This window comes from Macrotis lagotis, chromosome 8 (genome assembly GCF_037893015.1).
Source record: "Macrotis lagotis isolate mMagLag1 chromosome 8, bilby.v1.9.chrom.fasta, whole genome shotgun sequence".
Taxonomy (NCBI): domain Eukaryota; kingdom Metazoa; phylum Chordata; class Mammalia; order Peramelemorphia; family Peramelidae; genus Macrotis; species Macrotis lagotis.
In genome coordinates, this window is record NC_133665.1 from 190,084,624 (window position 1) to 190,104,867 (window position 20,244).

General features: G+C 41.0%; 1 protein-coding gene across 1 annotated transcript in view; it reads left to right on the forward strand.

Annotated features, from left to right (window-relative positions):
* Window positions 1–20,244, forward strand: part of SUGCT (succinyl-CoA:glutarate-CoA transferase) — a 585,759-nt gene that overhangs the window by 232,762 nt on the left and 332,753 nt on the right. Inside the window, exon 12 of the mRNA XM_074199070.1 lies at window positions 8,087–8,189. Within this exon, the coding sequence (XP_074055171.1) occupies window positions 8,087–8,189 (103 nt within the window). The remainder of the gene's footprint in view (window positions 1–8,086; window positions 8,190–20,244) is intronic.

Below are 20,244 nucleotides of genomic sequence, written 5' to 3' on the forward strand. Positions count from 1 at the left end.
TATTGACTACCTGACTCCTTCAATCCAATCTCCTAATTTTACAGGTAAGGAAACTGAGCTCCACATTTGCTTTAAAGCTGGCATTTGAATCAAAGTCCTCTGAACCTAACCCAGGGCTTTTCCCATTGTACCAGCTGACCATGGAGGAAAGAAACTGAGGCTAGATGCCACGTGGCCTTGCCTCAGTGTCCAATGCCAGGAACCAGCCTCTGCCTTTATTTCTCGGTTGTCTTCCTCCCCCAGGGCAGGCTCTCCCTTGAGTGAGCAGAGAAACCCTCCAAGGCTCTTTGCTCTCTCTTTGTTGGAGGGTATCTTGGTGGGGGTCTGTCGAAGCTCCCCGCCATGCCAATGGATCCTGGCCTCCCCTCTGAAGCCTGAAGTGGGAGCTCAGGAAGCTGGAGGCTGTGGCAGGAACCCAGAGCACAATTTACTTAGAAAAAAGTTTGTGATTTCTCTGTGATTTAATTCCCAAGAATTGATTGATGTCTTACACTGGAGGGAGAAGCTCTCCTCCTTTCTCGTTAATCACCTCTCATTTTTATGGTAATGAGTCCTTGAAGTTAGGTAGTTAATTAATCCATCTCATCCCCTCTGCACTGCTAAGAAAGAACCATCTGCTGCAGGTTGGGAAGATTGAAAAGTAAGGGGTATTGCTAGCAAAATGTTAACCATGGTCAGGTGGAATAAATTAGCAAAATTCAATTCATGAGTGAAAAACTTCTAAATCATTACTGAAATGTATTTGCATAGAGAAAGAGTGCCTGTAGGAATCCAGCAAATGGCTTATTAAAATCTAGAGCTGTTAAGTGCGTGTAACTTATGGATCTTAAATGGTAGTAATCATTAAAAAGACAAAGCTTTATTTTCTATATGATACTTGCTTCAGGTGCCTCAAGAATCCACAAGGTCAGTAATTTCCTCAGTGTGGGGGTAGTTCTTCCAATAGTCATAAGTCTGTCGGTTGTTGTTCCATTGCCTCATGTCCTACCCTTTGTGACCCCATTTGGCAAAAATACTAAAGAGCTTTGCCATTTCCTTTCTAGCTCATTTTACAGATGAGGAAACTGAGACAAAGAGGGTTAAGTGACTCACCCAAGGTCACACAGTGAAGACATCTGGGGTCAGATTTGAACTTGGGTCTTTCTGATTTCAAACCAGGACTCTATCTGCAGTACCACCTAGCTATCCATCTTGGTAGGTGGCTTCTGACAGTTGTACCCAAAAGAAATGAATGCATCATCCCAGGAAAAAAGCTCAAAAATGGCCTCCAGTTTATTGGAGAACTCCTACCAAGAATGTGGATCAGATAATGGAGATAGATCATAGAGGGGGCAAAGCACTGATGACTTGTGACCTGCACTGATGGGAGGAGACCATGGAAATCCTGAAATTTAACTACAGTAACTCAAACAGGACAGAGATTTTATAGATTTTATACTTTTACATAACAGATTTTATACTTTTATATAATATGATTTATATACTTTTACATAAATATGAGCACAGAAAAAAGAAATGTGAACTTCACACTTGTTTCTTTATGCTCCTGTCTTTTCCTCTTGAATTTTTCTTATGTGTTCTGGCTGTGCCTAGTCCTGTTGTGGCTACCTCATTCTCCCTTAGATGCTGCTCCTTTTGGGGGACCATAGGGAGGCACAGTAGTTCTCTGGCAAGTTAAGTGTCACAGTGGATAGAGCCCTTGCCTGGGAGATGGAAAGATCTGAGTTTAAATTTGACTCCACATATCTTAGCTGTGTGATCTTGGGCAAGTCATTTAACCTCTGTTTGCTTCATTTCCTCAATTATAAAATGAGAATAATAATAGAATTAGGACCTGTCTTTCAGAGTTGTGACGTTCCAATGAGATCATATTTGAAAAGTGCTTAGCATTGGGTCTAGTCCATAGTAGATGCTATACCAGTGACTGTCATCATTACCATCATCACTATCATATCACCATTACCACCACCACCACCACCATCATCATCATCATCATCATCATCATTTGAGAATACCTTTGCTTTTGGGTTTATACACCCAACTTTTGAGCACAAAGTGGTATATATAAAAGTTTAATAGATGCTTTTTTCTTTCATTCCACTGGCCATCTATCAAAAGGGTCTAAGTTAGCTGCAGCTATTAAGGAGCTCCTGGTGTCCAGGGCTCCCAGGTAGTACCTCATCTTCAGAATTCTTAAGATATCCTAGTATTGTTTTTTCATCTTAACCTCAAGATTTCATCCTCATTAGTGGTTAAAAAAATGACTTTTAATGTTTTAACGCAAATTTTTTGGGGGGTTAATGGAAATAGATTTCTCTGCTTTTTGATAAAGAAAAGGAAATGATTCTCCATCAGCTGTAGATCAGTTTCAAGACCAAATGATAGATGTTTCCATGGAGACCAGGGGAATGCTGGGATTCGTCATCCATAGCTGATGGAGTTGATGGCATCTAGGAGCAGAGCCTCCCAATGTGCGCTTATGTGAGCCTATCAGTGTGGGGAAGCATTTTGCTTTTTAATCTTTTTTTTTCCTTTTTCCTATCACAGCCCCACAGGCTTTTCCTGGGGAGTGGTTCAGTTCTAGCCTATTGGACCATTGGCCCCTTGGTCTAGGGGCCACGTGAATATTGACATCTCTTTGCTGCCCAGAGTTCTCAGGGTGACTTGTGGATGTCTCAAGATGATAAATGACCTCTTCTTGAAAATGAATCACTCTTGTCCTTTGTAGGCCAGAATAGCTGTCACCCCGCTTGAAAAGCCTCCAGTTTCAGAGGATCCTGCTTGTTCTCTCTCTGCACATCCTTCGGCTCCTTTGTGCCTCTAATCTCCTTTTTAAAATAGGGGAACCCTTTGTATGCCTTGGCTAGGAGATGACTTTAACAGTCACTATAAATAAAATATGCATCTGAAGAACTGACAAGCAGCCTGGTGTTCAGATGACATGACATGGTGTCTGCAATTCTCACCAATGGGAAGGGATGTGTTTTTTCACAATTTTCTCAGGCTGCTGCAAAGGAATTTTCTCAGACTCTTGTTTTGGGGTGGGGGAAGGAGAACAGGGGGTTTGGACCTATGACTTCATGGGTCTGAGGGGCCTCCTTAACTAGTGAAGTTCAGTAATTCATCTCTAACTTGTACTCTTTGAGAATTAGTAGGGACACCGAGAGTTAGAGGGCTTTCCAACCCAAAACTCAATCTTAGTTGTCTGTGGGCACTGAGAAGCTTAATAACTTTTTCACAGTCACACAGCTAGTATATGTCATTTTTTACCTAGTGCCCTCATTTTCTTCCTTGGACACACATTAAACTTATCCATGTCATTTTAAAAATATGGCACCTAAAAGAGTTCTTGGAATACTGTCTGATCATGGAAACAAATAATAGAGCATAGATTACATATAGGGTGCACCCACTAGGGACCTCATACTTCTCACCTGTATGAACTTTTGTTTATTCTCTGGACTGGTTTCATCTATCTCTCCAAACTTCTCTCTAGAGAATGACCAATTACTTATCTCAGGATCTTCAGGCTAACTTTGTTGGAGGGGGGAGGGAGACACTTTCCCTCTATCTACCACCCTAGATATTAACTTCCCTGATGCACTTCTATGTATGCGAATGAACCATTTATAACCACACTTGCAGACTTTAAACATAGCTTAGCAATAAGGCCAAAGCAAAACATCACAGGTACTCATAGACTAAGCAGATAAACGAATAATAAAATATTTCACAATCCACAGAAATCTGGTTCACATTCTCACCAATGCTCTTAGTATAAGAGAGAGTGGATACATGTTTACAGAAACTTGGCAAATGAATCTTCTATAATGCCTTGCAATTCTAAAGTTCTTAACATGCCCCTCCATAAAGCTATTCTTATTTCCCTCCAAGTTTTTAATGAATTAAAATGCTTTCTTAGTCCTTTAAAAACCATTAATTTATTTATATATATATATATATATATATATATATATATATATACACACAAAATACATCCTACATCTTTCACAAAGTGATTTATGTCTTTATATTTATGCTATGGTTCATTTTCTTTCTAAACTTTCTTTTGAAGGCTGATTTTTCATACCCATATTTTAGAAGATTTTATTAAACCAAAGTTCTTTTTTCCCCTTCTCTCCATCCAGAATAGAAACAATATGGTATATCTTTTAATAGTTGGGGTAAAAATTGTTATTTTTCCCTATTCTACTTTTTTGCCCTTTTTATCACTAAACTGTAGTTAGATGGCAGGATAGTGCCCTAAATCAGCAATAAAATAATCTTGTATGTTCAGTTCTCTAGGAGCTTCTATTCATATTGCCTAAGATCTTATTAACTCTTTTGACTTTCAGGCCACATTTTTGATGTGTATGGATTTTGTGGTCTCCTAAAAGTCCTATTTATTTTCCTTAGCCATTCCCCTTATCTTTCCCTCCCTGGCCCCCCTGACCCATCTTTCACATAGCTGTCCAAGTGATTTTCTTTAAGTATGGTTCTGACACATCTCTCCTCTGGGGGGATAAACTTTAATGGCTATTTGTTACTTTATTACAGTCATTTTATTCCCCCTTTTGGCATTTCAAACCCTTTACTATCAGGATCTCACTTCACATTGTAGCCTTTTGGCTAGCCTTTGGTCCAGTCAAACCAGTCTCCTGGATGTTCTTCCCAGCAGTGACTCCATCTCCCTTTCACTGACTAACCCCCGCAACCCCCATGCTGTTTTTCACATTCTCTTTCCTCATTTTATAGTTGAGGCAAACAGAGATCAAGTGACTGGTCCAGGGCCACAAAACTAATAATGATCTGAGGATGCATTTGAACTCAGGTCTTTTGAACTCAAATCCATTCAATCCACTGCATCACCTTCTTCCATAAGCCTAGAAGCTATCATGCTCTATGGCTAGACATATCTTGTCAAATCTCAGCTCTAGAATGATCCCACCATTTGTGTTTTCCATTTCCACTTACAGAGAGTGAAAATTCCTCATGAAACTAATGAAACGATATTAAGTTGATTCAAGAGTTGTCTAATATCACTAGACCTTCCTTTTCCTTTCCCTTTAAGAACTCTCTACCATATTTTGTTCCAAACCTTTCCCTTTCCCTCAGCAAAGCATGGTCACCACCTACAGTGTCCCCCCTCTCAGCAAAAAGTCTTGCCTTTTGTTTTTTTTTCCTTTTTTTCTTTTTTCTTTTTGCAAGTCAATGGAGTTAAGTGGCTTGCCCAAGGTCACATAGCTATGTAATTATTAAAAGTGTATGAGGCTGGATTTGAACTCAGGTACTCCTGACTCCAGGGCCGGTGCTTTATCCACTGTGCCACCTAGTCGCCCCTGATTTTTGTTTTAATGAGAAATTAAAATGAAAAAAAGTTGAGACTATAGTATATGTTGCAAAAGGGTCATTGAACTCTCTCTCATTCAGATCCCTTCTCTATTCTCTTTCATTTTGTCCATCTTTGTTCCAGTCTTCCGGAAAGATATGAACTTTACCTTTGCTAAGGTTAAGCCTTTTACTTGTACTTGTGATTTTGTTTTCTCTCTCTTCCAGGAACTTTTCCCTCTTAATTATTCGTTCTTTTTGCATCCTTACCAACCCCTTTTGTCAGCTTTCCCAGGTTTTGAATGAATTTGAAACTGGTTGAATGACTGGGTCCAAACAGGACCAGGTGTAAGGAGGTATCCAGTGTAATGTCCCAGGGATCTTCTCTTGGTCCTGGGTTATTTAAAATTTTTGTTATTGACTTGGACTATGCATTAGTTAACATCTGTATCCAATTTACAGTTGATACAAGATTGAGAAGGATTGATAACCCATGTATAACAGATTCAAGATCTAAGTAGACCATGACTAGAACACTGGGCTAGTTCTAGCCTAGGCTAGAACAGCAGGCTGAATTCAGTGAGATGTAATTCAGTAGGGATACATATAAAGTATTTCACTTGTCTCCAAAAAATCAACTTCCCTAAGAGACATGGTCAGCTAGTGGTTTGTCTTTAAACTGACTTGTTGGGTCAAATCCTACGGTGGAGATTGTTTGTCTGTAGTATGATATGGGCTGCCAAAGCTAATGTTGACTTAAGTTCATCAAGAGGACCAAAGCCTTCAGGAATCCATAGCACACCTGGCCGATAGTGTTGGGTTCCAGCTGTAACATTTTAGTAAGGACAGTGATAAGCTGTAGAATATTCATAGGAGGCATCCAATTAGTGAAGGGCCTTGAGTTATACCATACAACAGCCACTTGAAGAAACTGGAGAGGTTTAGCCTAGAAAAGAGAAGACTCAAGGGAGACATGATTTATGTCTTTACCTACTTGAAGGAGCTGGGAGGTGCTAGGGGGGCTTATACTTGTCTTGTTGGGCCCCAGAGGGCAAGCAGATTGTAGAGTCATGGTATGTCAGTTAGCTGAAAATTGTAAAGAAGATGCCGACTTGATGTAAGGAGTATCGATAATAATTAGAGCGGGCCAGAGGTGAAACGGACTGCTTTCTTATACGTTTTTTCCTTAGAAATTTTGAGTTAGTGTTTTTCTTAGAAATGGGATAGTGGACAAAATCCAAAGCTCTAAGCCTAAGGCATGAGATCCATGGTCTATGGATACAGAAGATGATGTTGACCTCTAGTTAAAATGAATGCCCTGAGTACCCTCTAGTCATTATATACCTGAAGCTCATACAATTAGGAAATCTGAGTAACATGTGCAGCAGTTGCTGAGGCTACTCTCAGACCAACAGTGTCAGGCTTGTTAATTCTGAATAGACTTTAGAGGTTCTGGAAGGAAAAAAAATGGTCATGCTTTTACACAAAGCTGTATGAGATTAAACCACAAAAACCAGATTATAGTCTACCCGAATAATGTTCATCTGTTTTTAAAGAATAAGAAGAAACATTTAAATAAAGCATTTAAAAAATGTTTTTATTTATTTTAGGCAATGGGGTTAAGTGACTTGCCTGAGGTAACACAGTAGGAAATTATTAAGTATCTGAGGTCGGATTTGAACTCAGGTCCTCTTGACTCTAGAACTGGTGCTCTGTCCACCTAGCTGACTCAATAAAGGATTTTTGTTTTAAAAAAATTTAATTAAGGATTAGCAGTCAATCATTTATTCATTTATTTTATTTTATCATTTTATTTATTTCATTTTATTCATATTTTATTATTTTTGAGTTGAATCCATTACAAAGAGATGAATTAAAAATGGATTACATTTCCCAAAATTTTAAAGCAAAATCATCTTATTTCATCTTTTCCCTTTGAACCTCCTTCATCTTCCCTTTCTGACAGCACTCCCCTCATCTTTTCTGCTCAATATTCTCACATTTCTGGGACTTTTCCTGTAAGGGAAAAGTTATGAACAAAAACCTGATTAGTCATTAACTCTTATGCTGTTGGTTGGTATGTTTTTCTTCTGCCATTAAATTTTGTCATATTAATTAGAGAGGAAGCAATGGGTTAGTGGATAAAGTATTAGGTTTGGATCAAGGAAATGCTCATCACCCCCTAGTGAAATGACCTGTTTCCTCATCTCTAAAATGGAAAAAATAGTAACATAATAATAATATAATGGAGCAACAGTTATCATAATAACATAATAATAGTCTCCTCTGGGGTTGCCACATGTATCCATTGAAGAAATGTGTCTTCATACTTCAAGTTTATATAAAAGTGAACTGTTTTTATTTTATTATTGTTCTTATTACTCCATTGTGAAATATATGATCTCCCTAGAAGAATGTAAGGTCCTTGAGGGTAGGGATGGCTAGTTTTGTCTTCATGTCTCTGCCCAACACTGGCTCTTAGTAGGAGCTTAATATAAAAATATCTGTGGAATTAGCTTACTATGTTAGTGTGTCCCAAAGGAATAAGTCCCTATTCGTGAAATTTCAGACAGTGTGGCATCAAATCCTTAAAAACAGAACAAAACTACAAGGTGAGGCTCGATGAGCAGGTGGCAGCAGCCTCCTCTTCTTGGCAATAAAGATGACCCTTGCCATCAGGTGAGACTACTTGTTGGCTTGCAGAGGCAGAAGGCTTAGAACTGAGAAGTCCTTTCCTTAATTTCTTGTTTGTTCCTAGGTTTGCAGAGGAAATGACCAGCACCTGGCTCTGTCTCTTCGAAGGTAGCGGGATCCCGTATGGGCCGATCAACAGCATGGGCCAGGTGTTTGCTGAGCCTCAGGTTTGTTACTGTTGAGACTCTGGATACTGTCTGAAATGTAGTATTGAGAGAACACTAACATTGTGTTTTCCTCTTTCAAAATTAAAACTCATCTAAATATGTCACAGCCTCTGAATTTACTGATACCAATAAGATGGCCATCCATGGCAAGGCAATCCATGCCTGGCCTCAGTGAGTGGCCTCATGGGGAATTTCCCATGTCACATCTGAGGTCCTAAACTTGTTTCATTTGTTTAGGGTGACACGTCTTTTTGCCTGAAAGTTGTGCAAGTTTGTTGAGTGATGTACTGCTATTGATTGTATGAATATTGTAAAACATGGACTATAAGCAGCAATTAATTTTATGGGCAGAAAGCTAATTAGAGGTATTGATTAATCTCCCTTATTCAAGAGGAGTGCTGTGACTGCATAGGAATGAGTTGTCCATTGATTATTGGCTTCGGGGAAGAAAGTGATAAGATCCCCAAAACTCAAGTCTATCACTCAAGGAGCATTCTCCATTTTGTTATAACTTTCATTAGTGTTTTCCCTTATAAATTCTTTGTGTGTGTGTGTGTGTGTGTGTGTGTGTTGGTTTTGCCTCACAAAGGTGTTTCTGGTTCTAAATCTTTTAGTGAAACTTTTAGACTGGATTGTTCTGACATGATGTCATTTCCCATTGTCTGGGGGTGGGCAGAGTCCATTCTGTTGTGTGACCAGGGATTTTATTTAAATGAATTCACTATAATAGGATAGAACTGTTGGAGAGGATTTATTGATTCTTCTTTGGTTGTAAATATGCAATTCTGTCCCAAATTCTGGAGGTGGGGGTCTATTTTCTCTAACTTTTCCAGGGGCCATGTTTTGGTTTTCAACAATTTTGTGAAATTTTATTTATTCATATATTTTTACTGGAATTTCCTATTTTTCTCACTATTGTCAGAAATGAGGTGGAAGGTATCTGTTACTTCCCCTGAGAAGTGGGTTCTTGCTTCTCTCAGTTGCCAAGCTGATGAAGAGAAACAATGAACAAAGTTTGTTTTTATTTTTGTCTTGGCCTGGTCCTGTGACTTTCTGATGCAAAGGAGCAACTTCTCTTAAAGTTATACAGTTGCCAGTGAAATTAGTGACATCAATCAGTCCATCTACCATTCAATAAACATTGATTATGTATGTGCTAGGCCAAGCACTCTGCCCAGAATCATAGGGGGGAGACAGGAAAGGCCTCCTGAGAAGTGTTGTGTAAGCTGAGTTTTTGGGGAAACCAGGGTGGCCAGGGGGCAGTGGTGATGGAGGAGGAGAGCCTTCTGGACAAGGACAGCATGGAACATAGTCAGAATCAGAAGACAATCAGAAGAGTGTCCTCTGACAGAAATATCCAGGAGGCTAGTGTCCCTGCATAGTCAGGTATGTGGAAGAGAAGAAGGCAGCCTGGAAAACTAATAAGAAGGTACATAACCAAGTCTAGAAAGGTAGGAAGGGGCCAAGTTAGGAAGGACATTGAGCCCTGCTCTTGAAAATTTCAGAGTAGCGGGTGATTCTTATCCCCTGGTTCAAGGTACTGTGTGTGACTGAACTTCTAAAATGAGATCTTGTTGAACTTCCCTGGAGCATTGATTTTGATTCAATTGAAGCATTTATTCAATTCATCCTGACTTGTAATAGGTATTCAATAAATGTTAATTGATTGATTGAACCAGCTCAAAGCAAGAATGTTTATGGTAGTGGCATAGTAAAAACTATAATAATAAAAATAGCCCCACAAACCATAATTATTCAGTGTTAGTTGAAAAAAATGGGCTTATAGACTTCCATGACCAAAATAATGGAGGACTGGACATTTTTTTTTATCCTCCAGTCTTTCACACTTCTTAAAAATAGGAGTTATACAGAAGAAATAAAGCAGTTTCAGATCTTTCCATATTCTGCGACTCTAAGAGTTAAAAACTCAATGAACCAATAGCCAAAAAGGCTAATTCCTAATCATTCATGTGGTCACTCGGTACTTGCTTGCGCTCCACTCCACTGGCTTGTAACAGAATTCAAGTGAAAAACTTGCTCTGGCTTGAACCACAGTTCTAGCTGAACCACTCTGTGTTATAAACAGTTTAGTCAGAGAAGTAGGGGGAGTTGGGGCGGGATGACTCTTAAGTGTGGGGAGTCACCAGGTCTGAAGCAAAGGGATTGGCATGCATCTGGGGCCAGTTGTATGCCTCCAGCTGCCAGCTGGGGTCAGTGAAGCATGAATTCTCCAGTGTGGAAGGAAACCGATGTCTTTGAGATCCAGCCCCAGGGATAACTGGCATCCAAGGGGAAAGAATCAGAAAATAAATAATAGGGAAATAGAAGGGGAAAAAGACTGAAGTTGTGAACCACCCCAGAAGGAAGACTAAATTCAAGAACTTGGGCATAAGCATGAAATATTTAATAAAAGAAGGGAATGTGGCCTTCAGATCAAGTAAATGTGTTCTGGTATTGATGAATAACTATTGTAAGACAAAAGAAAATTTTTCAGGACCACATGAGGCAAAGAAACCTGTGGATTCTCAAGAAAGCACAGGGCCATAATAGGAGAAATAAGAATTGTGAAAGCAGAAATAATCAGAAAGCAGAATCATTTCTATCAGAAAGATAGAAAAAAGTAGTCCATGGCAACATAGCTCACCTGAGAAACAAGAGAGAACAGAGTGGGAATGCAAATAAACAATTAGGAAGAAGAGAAGCAAAAGGCAATAATGGTAAAATGTGAACTTATACAAGCAGGATATTGCAATTTAGGAAGAATGGGTGTACACCTAGAGTCCATGAGTAAAAAACTACTTGTGGGGGGAACATGACTTGCCTCCATCAGCTGGACTGGTCGAGTCTGGGCTTCTTGTTAGCTTGACTTAGGTTAAAGCATGTTGAGTATGATTGTCTTCTCTATGGCCAGAAGTCAGATTCTTCTGTATTGTCTTCTCCCTTGACAAACCTATTGCTGACTGGGGATAGAGTCTGACCTGCTGATCCCTTTAATTACTGCAAGAGATCTTAATTATTAGGTGAGAGGAGAGGGAAATGGAGAAACTGTTCCACTCAAGGTCTAGGAATTTCATTATTGTTTTTTTGCTGTTGGGTCTCATACCCCTCAAAGTTGCCTCTTGTCTCCACTGTCACAGGTGAAAAGGTCTCTTACTTTTAAAAGGATAAGCAATAGCAAAAGTCCTACAGGGTCGGCTAATGGCTACCCACCACCCTTTAATTCTACCAATTTTGGTTGGGAGAATTTATGCCCCATAAAGGGGTAACAGAGGATAGACACAATTGTTGAAGACCTTCACACATTTCCTCCGTTACCTAACATCATTTTCTGTGCTTACATCATCTGGACTGAGGAAAATCAGTTAAATGGGGAATGTCCTGATTGCCACTCCCTCTTCCCTTCTATTGTAGGTTGGAGGGCTTGGAGTCAGTTCATCTAGTCCTAACCTGAACCCCTCATTTTTTAGATCAGAAAAGCAAATGCCAGAAATAGTAGATGACAGAGATATGTGTGTGTGTGTGTGTGTGTGTGTGTGTGTGTGTGTGTGTGTGTGTGTAGGGAAACAGTGCTTGGAATTGGTTAGAACTGTATGGAATGATTCTGTAAAGTATTTGATCCTTCCATTAAAAAAGGTTTGGAAAAAAAAGCTAAAAGAGGTTGAAAGGAGAAAAACAGAAGCATTTTTATTAATGTGTGGAAAATAGATGTTATGAGAAAATGTTGAGTTGAGGATATTTATCTAGGTTCCTTAAGAGTAGGGCATTAAATCACCATTCTTTACTTTTTTCTTTCATTCAGTTTTTGGTGGCTTAAGAGTTAGGATTTCTGCTTGGAGAAGGAAGCTCAGAGGACCCTGCCCCACAGGCATGCCTTTATTTATCGGTTTTGCAAGGTTTTCAGTGGGTCAAAGCAGTGGAGAGGCCCCTGTTCCCCAGAATATGAGCCAACCCATTGGAAACAACTGTGTGTGGGGAGGGGAGGGATGATCCAACACTCTGGGGGGTGATGTCACGGTCCTTGGTGGCCACCCTGAGGTCATGGGACGGGATTTTCATTGGCCACCCTCATGCTTTACTCATCTCCTTATGTGAACCGATGTCAGGCTAGTGGGGCTTAAATGAAAATCCAGCTCAATGTCTTTGATGGTAGCACATCTGGAACCTTCCTGCCAGGGATCATCTCTACCCTCATCTTTTCTAATTACTGAAAATCTCCTTCCCCCCCCTTTTAAAAAATTTAGCTTAGTTCAATAAACACTTGACTCTCTATTCTCTTTTGTCCTTCTTCTGAGAGACTAAAATGTTTTTAGAATTCATTATCCAGATGGTTATCATCTTGAAATGGGGTGAGGGACCAAGCTAAAACTAGTTAGCAAGAAAAATTAGTTATGATGGGAAACTGATAGGTACCCACACTCTCTCACTTTGCTGCCTCTGCCACTATCCCAACTGCATTGACCTTTGTGATCTCTTCCATGCTATGGAGGGGCTTTGCCTAACCCTTTCAGGGGCCTTCACTCTGGGGTTAAATGTTCTGTGATCTTTGTCTCCTCCTTCTTCGCTGAATGTGTCTTAAAAAGTTGACCCCAAGGACCTTTTTAATGTTGCTGGTCCTGTTCTCTTTTCTGAAGTTGGAGAATGCTAGATAAGGTTCTGATGGAAAAATGCCAGTGACACCTGAAGCTTCTTACAGGATGCAGGGACACATCCAGTCATGCCAGTCCAGACTGCTGGCATGACATTCGAAGCCTACAAGACATAGTGCAAATTCAGGATGCTGTAAGAAATCTAATCCAATCTTCTTATCTTAGAGATAAAGAAACTGAGTCCCAGAAAGGTAGTGATTGGCCTTCTTTCCATTTCCCTCCATTTCTCCCCCATTAAAGGATAATAATCAATGTGCTGACTGTGGGACTCTGGTCCCTGCTTTGTCATTGACCCAAGACAAGTACCACCCTCTATAAGCCTCAGTCTCCTCATCAGTGAAATGGAAGACTGGGTATTCCCTGAGGTCCTTCCACCTGATAATTCTGTGAAGGACCTTGGCTGGCAAGACCTGGAGTCTTGACCCCAAGACTCATTTCCCTCCCCTTCCCAGTTGCAGCCTTGCTCTAATTGAGTTGCCAGAGAGCATGACGTCTTGGTCCAGATCTGGCACCAGAAGGTCATTTTTCCATCGATGGATGGAAAGTTTTCTGTGTTTTTCCCACTGATGATGTGCTCACAGTCACTTGTGTGGCGACAATGAATTGGACAGGCGTCCCCACTGGTAAGTCCATCAAGAACGTGATGGGCAAGTGGTGGGAGGTGCTGGGGAGGGAGGATATTGACTTTCTGGCAGTCCACAGCAGTTGAGGAAAAGCTCCCTGTGGAAACTTTGAGAGGGACCCTTGAGTTTTCCCTTCTGCAAGGAGGATCTGCAACATTTGTGTCTTCACAGCCTAACGTCATCTTGCTCTATGTTGATGCTGAGAGGTCATTTTTTTTCTCTTGGTGGTGGCTATTTTCTCCCCCAAGCTCCCTTTTGCTTAAAATATGTTCTTTTCATCAAACCAATATCATCCAAAACATTAAAGGAATTCTTAAAAAGTTTTGAAAATGTACTCACGCAATGACCTCACTGCGATTCTCTTTACCATCCCCTTGGGAACAAGAGAGTGAAATACTTTGTGGTCTGAGGTTTTCCGCACCAAACAATCTTAAAAAGGAAAACCATTTTTAAGAAGAACAATTCCCATTCCTGCAGCCCCAGGTACGGCCCTCACTGTCAGGAAGGCTCAGGAGCATCAATCAGCTCCTTTTCACCAGAACAAGGGGATGTTGTTCCAGCTTTCCCTGCTTAGCCCTAAAATGCTTTCCTTGAATGTCACCCTTCGTGAACAGACTGTTGAGATGGACAGTCACAGCCCCATGAGTTCTGAACATACACACCCACACACAGACACGGACACACACGGACACACACGTGTCCAACGAGAGAGGCAGGCTATTATTAGTCTTTCTGTTTTGTCCTCAGTGTCATGACCTTGGGCTGGGGCAGAGGGGGCCATGAGAGTCATGGTGGGGGGAGGATTTCAAGGAGTCATCCCAGGGTACCACACAAGTGGAAGACGTCAGGTGTGAGACATCGGCCTGGTGCATCACTTCTGAGAAACGTGGGGAGGGAACTATCCTAGCTGAAATACTGCAGCTGGCCCTGGTGGAAACTCGGGCCAAACACCTGCAGGCCCTAAGAGAAGACCAAAACAAAACCCCACCCGGTGGCAGCAGGCCATCCCTTAACGGCCCTTCCCTGCCTTTGCCTCACCATAAAAATTAATTTAACATCTCTACAGAAACTGTCCTTTTCCTGTCCCAGGAGGCTCTGCTAGTTCCTTTAGCAGATCCTCCTCGTATAGGAGAAGTAGGCCATAGCAACAAACAGGCATGTTGGGGTAGGTATTGAAAGATGGGATCACTGGAAACCGTCTCTTGTTTTCATCTCATCATTTGTGGAGGCCCATGGAGCTGGAGGCTTTGATGACTCTCTAGGCTAGCTCAGGTTCTGTGAGTGCTTTTGCATTAGCACATCCTGGTGAAGTGTTTGGCGGGTCTGGAAAAACTTCCCCCACCCCAAACAGGGATCTTCAAAGCCCTCAGGGGTCCAGAGACAGTTTTTAGATTTTCCCCAGAAAACAAACCACTTCTGTGTCGCCTCCTGAGTGACTTGGTCTTTCTTGAGTGGTTAGTATTTGTTTAAATAGTATTTCCTAGTTCAATGAAGGTGATTCAAGTGAAGCATAATTAAAAACTTGTCAGGGAGCCCACTGGAAATGACTTTTTTTGACTTTTGATGTAGATCTGTCGTCATCACATTTGACTAGAAAGAATCCTTGCCAGACACAGGAGAGAAAGATCCAGGTCTCTCTGCATCTCGGAAGATGTCCATTGGTTTTTGGGATGCACACATTTAGATGTGGGTTTTGGGGTATAGCTGTGGGTGCCATGTGGTTCTGACTCCCTGTGTCACTACCCTGGTCTGCAATTTCTAATGAATCTAACTTCTAGGGCAGAGATTCTTGCTTAAATCTAAGAACTTAAAAAAATATCCTTTATTGGGGCAGCTAGGTGGCGTAGTAGATAGAACACCGACCAGGAACCCCTGAGTTCAAAGCCAGTCTCAGATACTTCATAGTTGCCTAGCTGTGTAACCTTAGGCCTTAAATAAATTTAAAAAATTGAAAACAGTATTTCAGCAAAGTCTTTTTTGTAATCCTATATATTTCATTTTATGCATTTAAAACCTTTCTGAGGAGTTCATAGGCTTCATCAGATTGCCAAGGGGGGCTATGACCCAAGAAAGGGTCAGATCCTCTCTGGGTTCTAGGATAATCTACAAGTTCTTTTGTTTGACATTTGAAGCCTTTAGCAAGGAGAAGCCTTGTGGGTCAAAGAAGAGCCCCAGATCTTGAGTCAGAGGATCTGAGTGACTTTGCCTAGGGGGCCTGTTTGCCCAACTATAAATTGAGGGTACTGGAGTCCCTTCTAGCCCTTTCACTATGATGGCTAAGAAAGTCTGTGGTTTGGATGCAGTCTGTCTTTCTAGGTTTCTAGGCTGATCACAAGGTTGCTGTCCTCCAGTCACCTTCAGCCTCTATACAGCTTCTTCTGTCTCTACGCATTCCTGTCCTTTGGGAACCGGGGTTGGTTCAGGGACACAGATGACTTGAAATATGGTCAGATGAGTCAGGTGAGACTGATGAAGGGTCTTGTCCCCAAACCATACTAAGATCATTGAAGTGAGTAGGAGTGTTTACCTACAGAGAAGAAGACTGGGCAGGGCACAGGGAGCTGTCTCCATGGATGGCAGGTGGTCTTTAAAGTAGCCAGGAGCTCACTTTGCTTGATCTGATCTAGAGGCCAGAGCTTGGAGCAGTGTGGAGGCCCTTGTTTGGTACACTGTAAATGTTTAATAATTGCTTGCTCATTGACTGACAAACCACCTAATATAAAGTGGCCTGCAACAGAAGCTCTAGGCTCATTCACCCCTTTGAAGGCTCTTTGCTGGGGGGGGGGGGTCCTCAATTTATCAGGAGTCGGTCTTATATCTCTGAGGTTCAGGGTGTCAATGAATCCATAGGTGGAGTGGAGGCATGAGAGTTACAAGAATTGGGTTTGGGTTTGAATCTCAGCCTTGACTACTTACGAGACCCATGTGTCCTTGAACAAAATATTTAAATGTTTCTGGGCCTCAGTTTCCTCTTTGTAAAATGAGTGTGTTGGATGAGATGATCTATCCTTGTTGGTTTAAGTATTATGACCGCCTTGGCTCTGAAAACATTGTGTCTCTAGGCTGGAGGACATTCACATTTTTTTTTAACCTGAAAGTTTCATTAAGAGAGTTTATACAAAGGGGAAAAAACACCTTTTGCCTCCCACATTTGTTTTGTTTTGAAAGTGCCTTCAAATACCAGATGAGGGGGTTTCAAGTTAATGAATAAAGACACTTGAAGATCCCCTAAACAGCTGCAGATATTCTAAGTGTTGTAAAAATTGGTCCTGAGCTCTTATAAGAGGCTTTTCTTTTAAATACCATTTGCAAATTTAATGTGTAAAGTTATCCTTCATTTTCTTTTCACTGATGAAGTAGAGGCACATGGGCATTTTCATCTTTTTTTTGTTTAACAATTCTGGAATTTTTGGTCACCAGAGAACATCTGAAGATTCTACTTCTAAAGACATTTATTTAATAATAATAATAAAAAAAACCCAAACCCTTATTCGTCAGCAGTGGCTACCCATATGCAGTTTATGTTTCCAAACTACATTTTATACTGGTGATGGGGTGGCATGGCCAAACCTGGAATATATTCAGCCTCAAAAACGCTTTCATTTCTTCACAGAAATTCTTTGTTTTCTTCAAAGAGGTGGGCAAATGAAACCATGCAGGATTACCCTCTGTACTTGGGGATGTCTCATTTTTGAGTGCTTGTCAACATTTCCCCAACACCAAGGCCAGCGAAGAGATGTTAGAGTTTATTTGTAAAAGGCCACATCACTTTCTTTGAAGATTTGACGTTGAAGGTCACCCAAAGGGTGACCAGTGTAGACACCCATGGTGTGTGTGAGGAGGCTGCCAAACATTACCAAACTAGACCCGTGAAAGAGAAGCTCCATCAGGGAAATCCTTGGAGACACAGGACCAGAAAAGAGTAAATGCCATTCACAAAGTAAAAGTCAGAAATAAGTGAGAAGTAAAGACTAAATGGACCAGCCATTTTAGTTCATTGTTGCTCATGTACTGTCAAGAAAATAAGAGAAAATCTTCTTATACTTTGGAAAGCCATGGACAAGTATGGCACAGCATGGAGGGTATAATTTGGGTTGTGGTGGCAGTTGCCAGCTGCTGAGATTATAGCTTCAACAAAAATTGAAAGGATGAACTATGAACTTTTTGTGATTTTATTGTGATATTTGATGTGATATTTATGATATTGTTATTTGGGAGTCACCAGGATCCATTATTTTTTTCCTGTTTTTTCCACCTCTGGGGGATTCCACTTTTCATTGGTTCCTGGCAGGAATAGAGAGGTAAGGGAGAGGAGAGGCATTGTATTCTTTGTGGGTGTTGACTGGCAGTTCACCTCTGCTGAAAGATGTGGACATGGGGGCATGGACCTGGCAACAACTAGCCATCATCTAAGTTTTCAGTCTTGTTTCCTGATCTTCAAAATGGAATTTAAAATACAGTAATCCTCAGATTAGAGCTTGTTATGAGGATTTAATGAGACATTGTATGTAAACCTTCAAGAGGCTGTTTTAATAATGACAGCTGTCATTATTCCTGAACTTTGAATCACTATTTGGAGTTGGAAGAGACCTTTTCTATCAGAACAATTCACGGTATTCTCATTTAGTAGACAAGAAAACAAAGTTCTGTAGAGGTCAAAGAGTGTGATGTGATGGCTGAGAAAACCTGTGTAGTCTTGGGCTGCTTTAAGAGAAAAGTAGGGTGTCTAGGTGTGAAGAGGTGAGAGCTCCCAGTACACAGCCCTTTTGGATAAATGACTGGGGTGGCCTGAGGTGGGTAATTCTGAAGACCTTCCCAGCTCCAGATCCAGGAGTTTCTCTGACTTGGGGAGTTTTATTGAGGGAAAAAGGAAAACCAATATATCCCAGTTCAAGGACATAGAATAACAAACCCTGAATTCTCTGCTTCTTAGCTGTAGGATTATAGGCAAACCACTTTGGATGGAGAAAACTATGTTTCTTCTCTGTGTCCTTGGAACTCTCATGTAGATGCTGGTCTACATGTCCTCTCAATGCAGTATGTGGGTGGTGGTCATTTTTATAGGTATTTTGTTGAAGAGCATAGTCTAGTTTATTAACCTACTGATTCCCAGGTGGCCAAGTATCAATGTATCTATCACTCATCCTATAGTGAGGGAGTAGCCAAGGATCTTTTTTTCTGGTCTGATCCCTTTGGAAATGGAGGAAAATAATCCACCATATAGGACTCTTGGTTTGCTGGTTCCATTTTGGAGGCAGTGTATGCACATCAGTTTTAATGTCAGATTCAATCATTTGATTGATCACATGATGTATGCTAGATCCTGGGTCACGGGCTGGAAATAGAAAGACACAAAGACTGAAACAATTGCTCCTCTTCACAAACTTCCATTCTAAATAAGTAGAAGACTCAACTTGAGTTTCTCTAGGTTTAAATCCACACCAACTCTGAAACTTTATGAGAAAGAAGCTGGAGATGATAAAGATGATAGTAAGTGACACAAATCATTTGAAAGCTTGCATTTTTGCAGAGATTCTCTTATTTGAGCCTTGCAGCCACTCTGGGAGGCAAGAATAATTAGTATTATTCTCCTTATTTTAGAGTTGAGTAAACTGAGGCACAGCAAGAGAAGATAATTGGCCTAGGATAATGATAATAAGATTAGCCAAGATGAATATAGTTCTTGAAGTTTAGCATAACAGTCCATGAATATTATCTTGTTTGATCCTCACCACAACCCTGGGAGACAGGTACTGCTATCATCCCCATCCTATATATTATGAAACTGAGGCAAACAGAAATGAAGTAACTCGTTCATATTCACAAAGCTACCATGTTAGAGGTAGAATCTGAACTCATGTCTTCCTGACTCCATAGCCAGTATTCTATGCCCTCCTCAGAGTAGATTTTGGAAGGCATCATGTCACCAACAGAGAACTGTTTTGGTTGATCCTCAACGTGAGATGGATGGTACCCAAAGAGGATATCTAATGACTTGACCTAGGGTGGTCCAGGACCTTTATTTGAGATTTCCCCAGACCTAGATCTCTTCGGCGATTTGGGCTTTATATTTAGATGCCCCATATTGGGCCACTAGGTGGCACAGTGGATAGAACACTAACCTTGGAGTCAGGAAGACTTGAGTTCAAATCCAGCCTCAGACATTTACTAGTTGTGTGATCCTAGGCAAGTCATTTAATCCTGTTTACCTCCAGTTCCCCATCTATAAAATGATCTGGAGAAGAAAATGGCAAACCATTCCATCCAAGTAAACCTCAGAGAGTTGGACTCCACTAAAATGACTCAGCAACAAATTTGGGTAACTTAGCAATCTCATAAAGCTACGTGATCTTTGGAAATTAACTTAGTCCTGTCCTCTTGTGGTTTTGATCTGCATGAAGGGGTGAGGGAAGAGGACTGTCTGTACCCCTCAAGCCTGTGACTTGATATTGGACATCAGCATGAAGGAAAAAAAAGAATAAGGTCTGCCTTCATAATAGAGGAGTTCTATCCTCTTTTGGCTGTACACCCTGATCCTATGTTTTCCAAGGCAGCAGTGGCCAGTCAGCAGGTGACAGCTTTCATTAGTCTGCCGCCTTTGAATGTTCCCAGGGACGGCTGACCCTACCTCTGTTAGTGCTGGCATTTCTCTGTTATTTTAAGACTCTGCCAGTTTTCCCAAGGAGCCTCCCCACCATCTCTCTCTCTCTCTCTCTCTCTCGCTCTCGCTCTCGCTCTCGCTCTCTCTCATCTCTCTTGCTCTCTCCCTCCCTCCCCCAACACTGG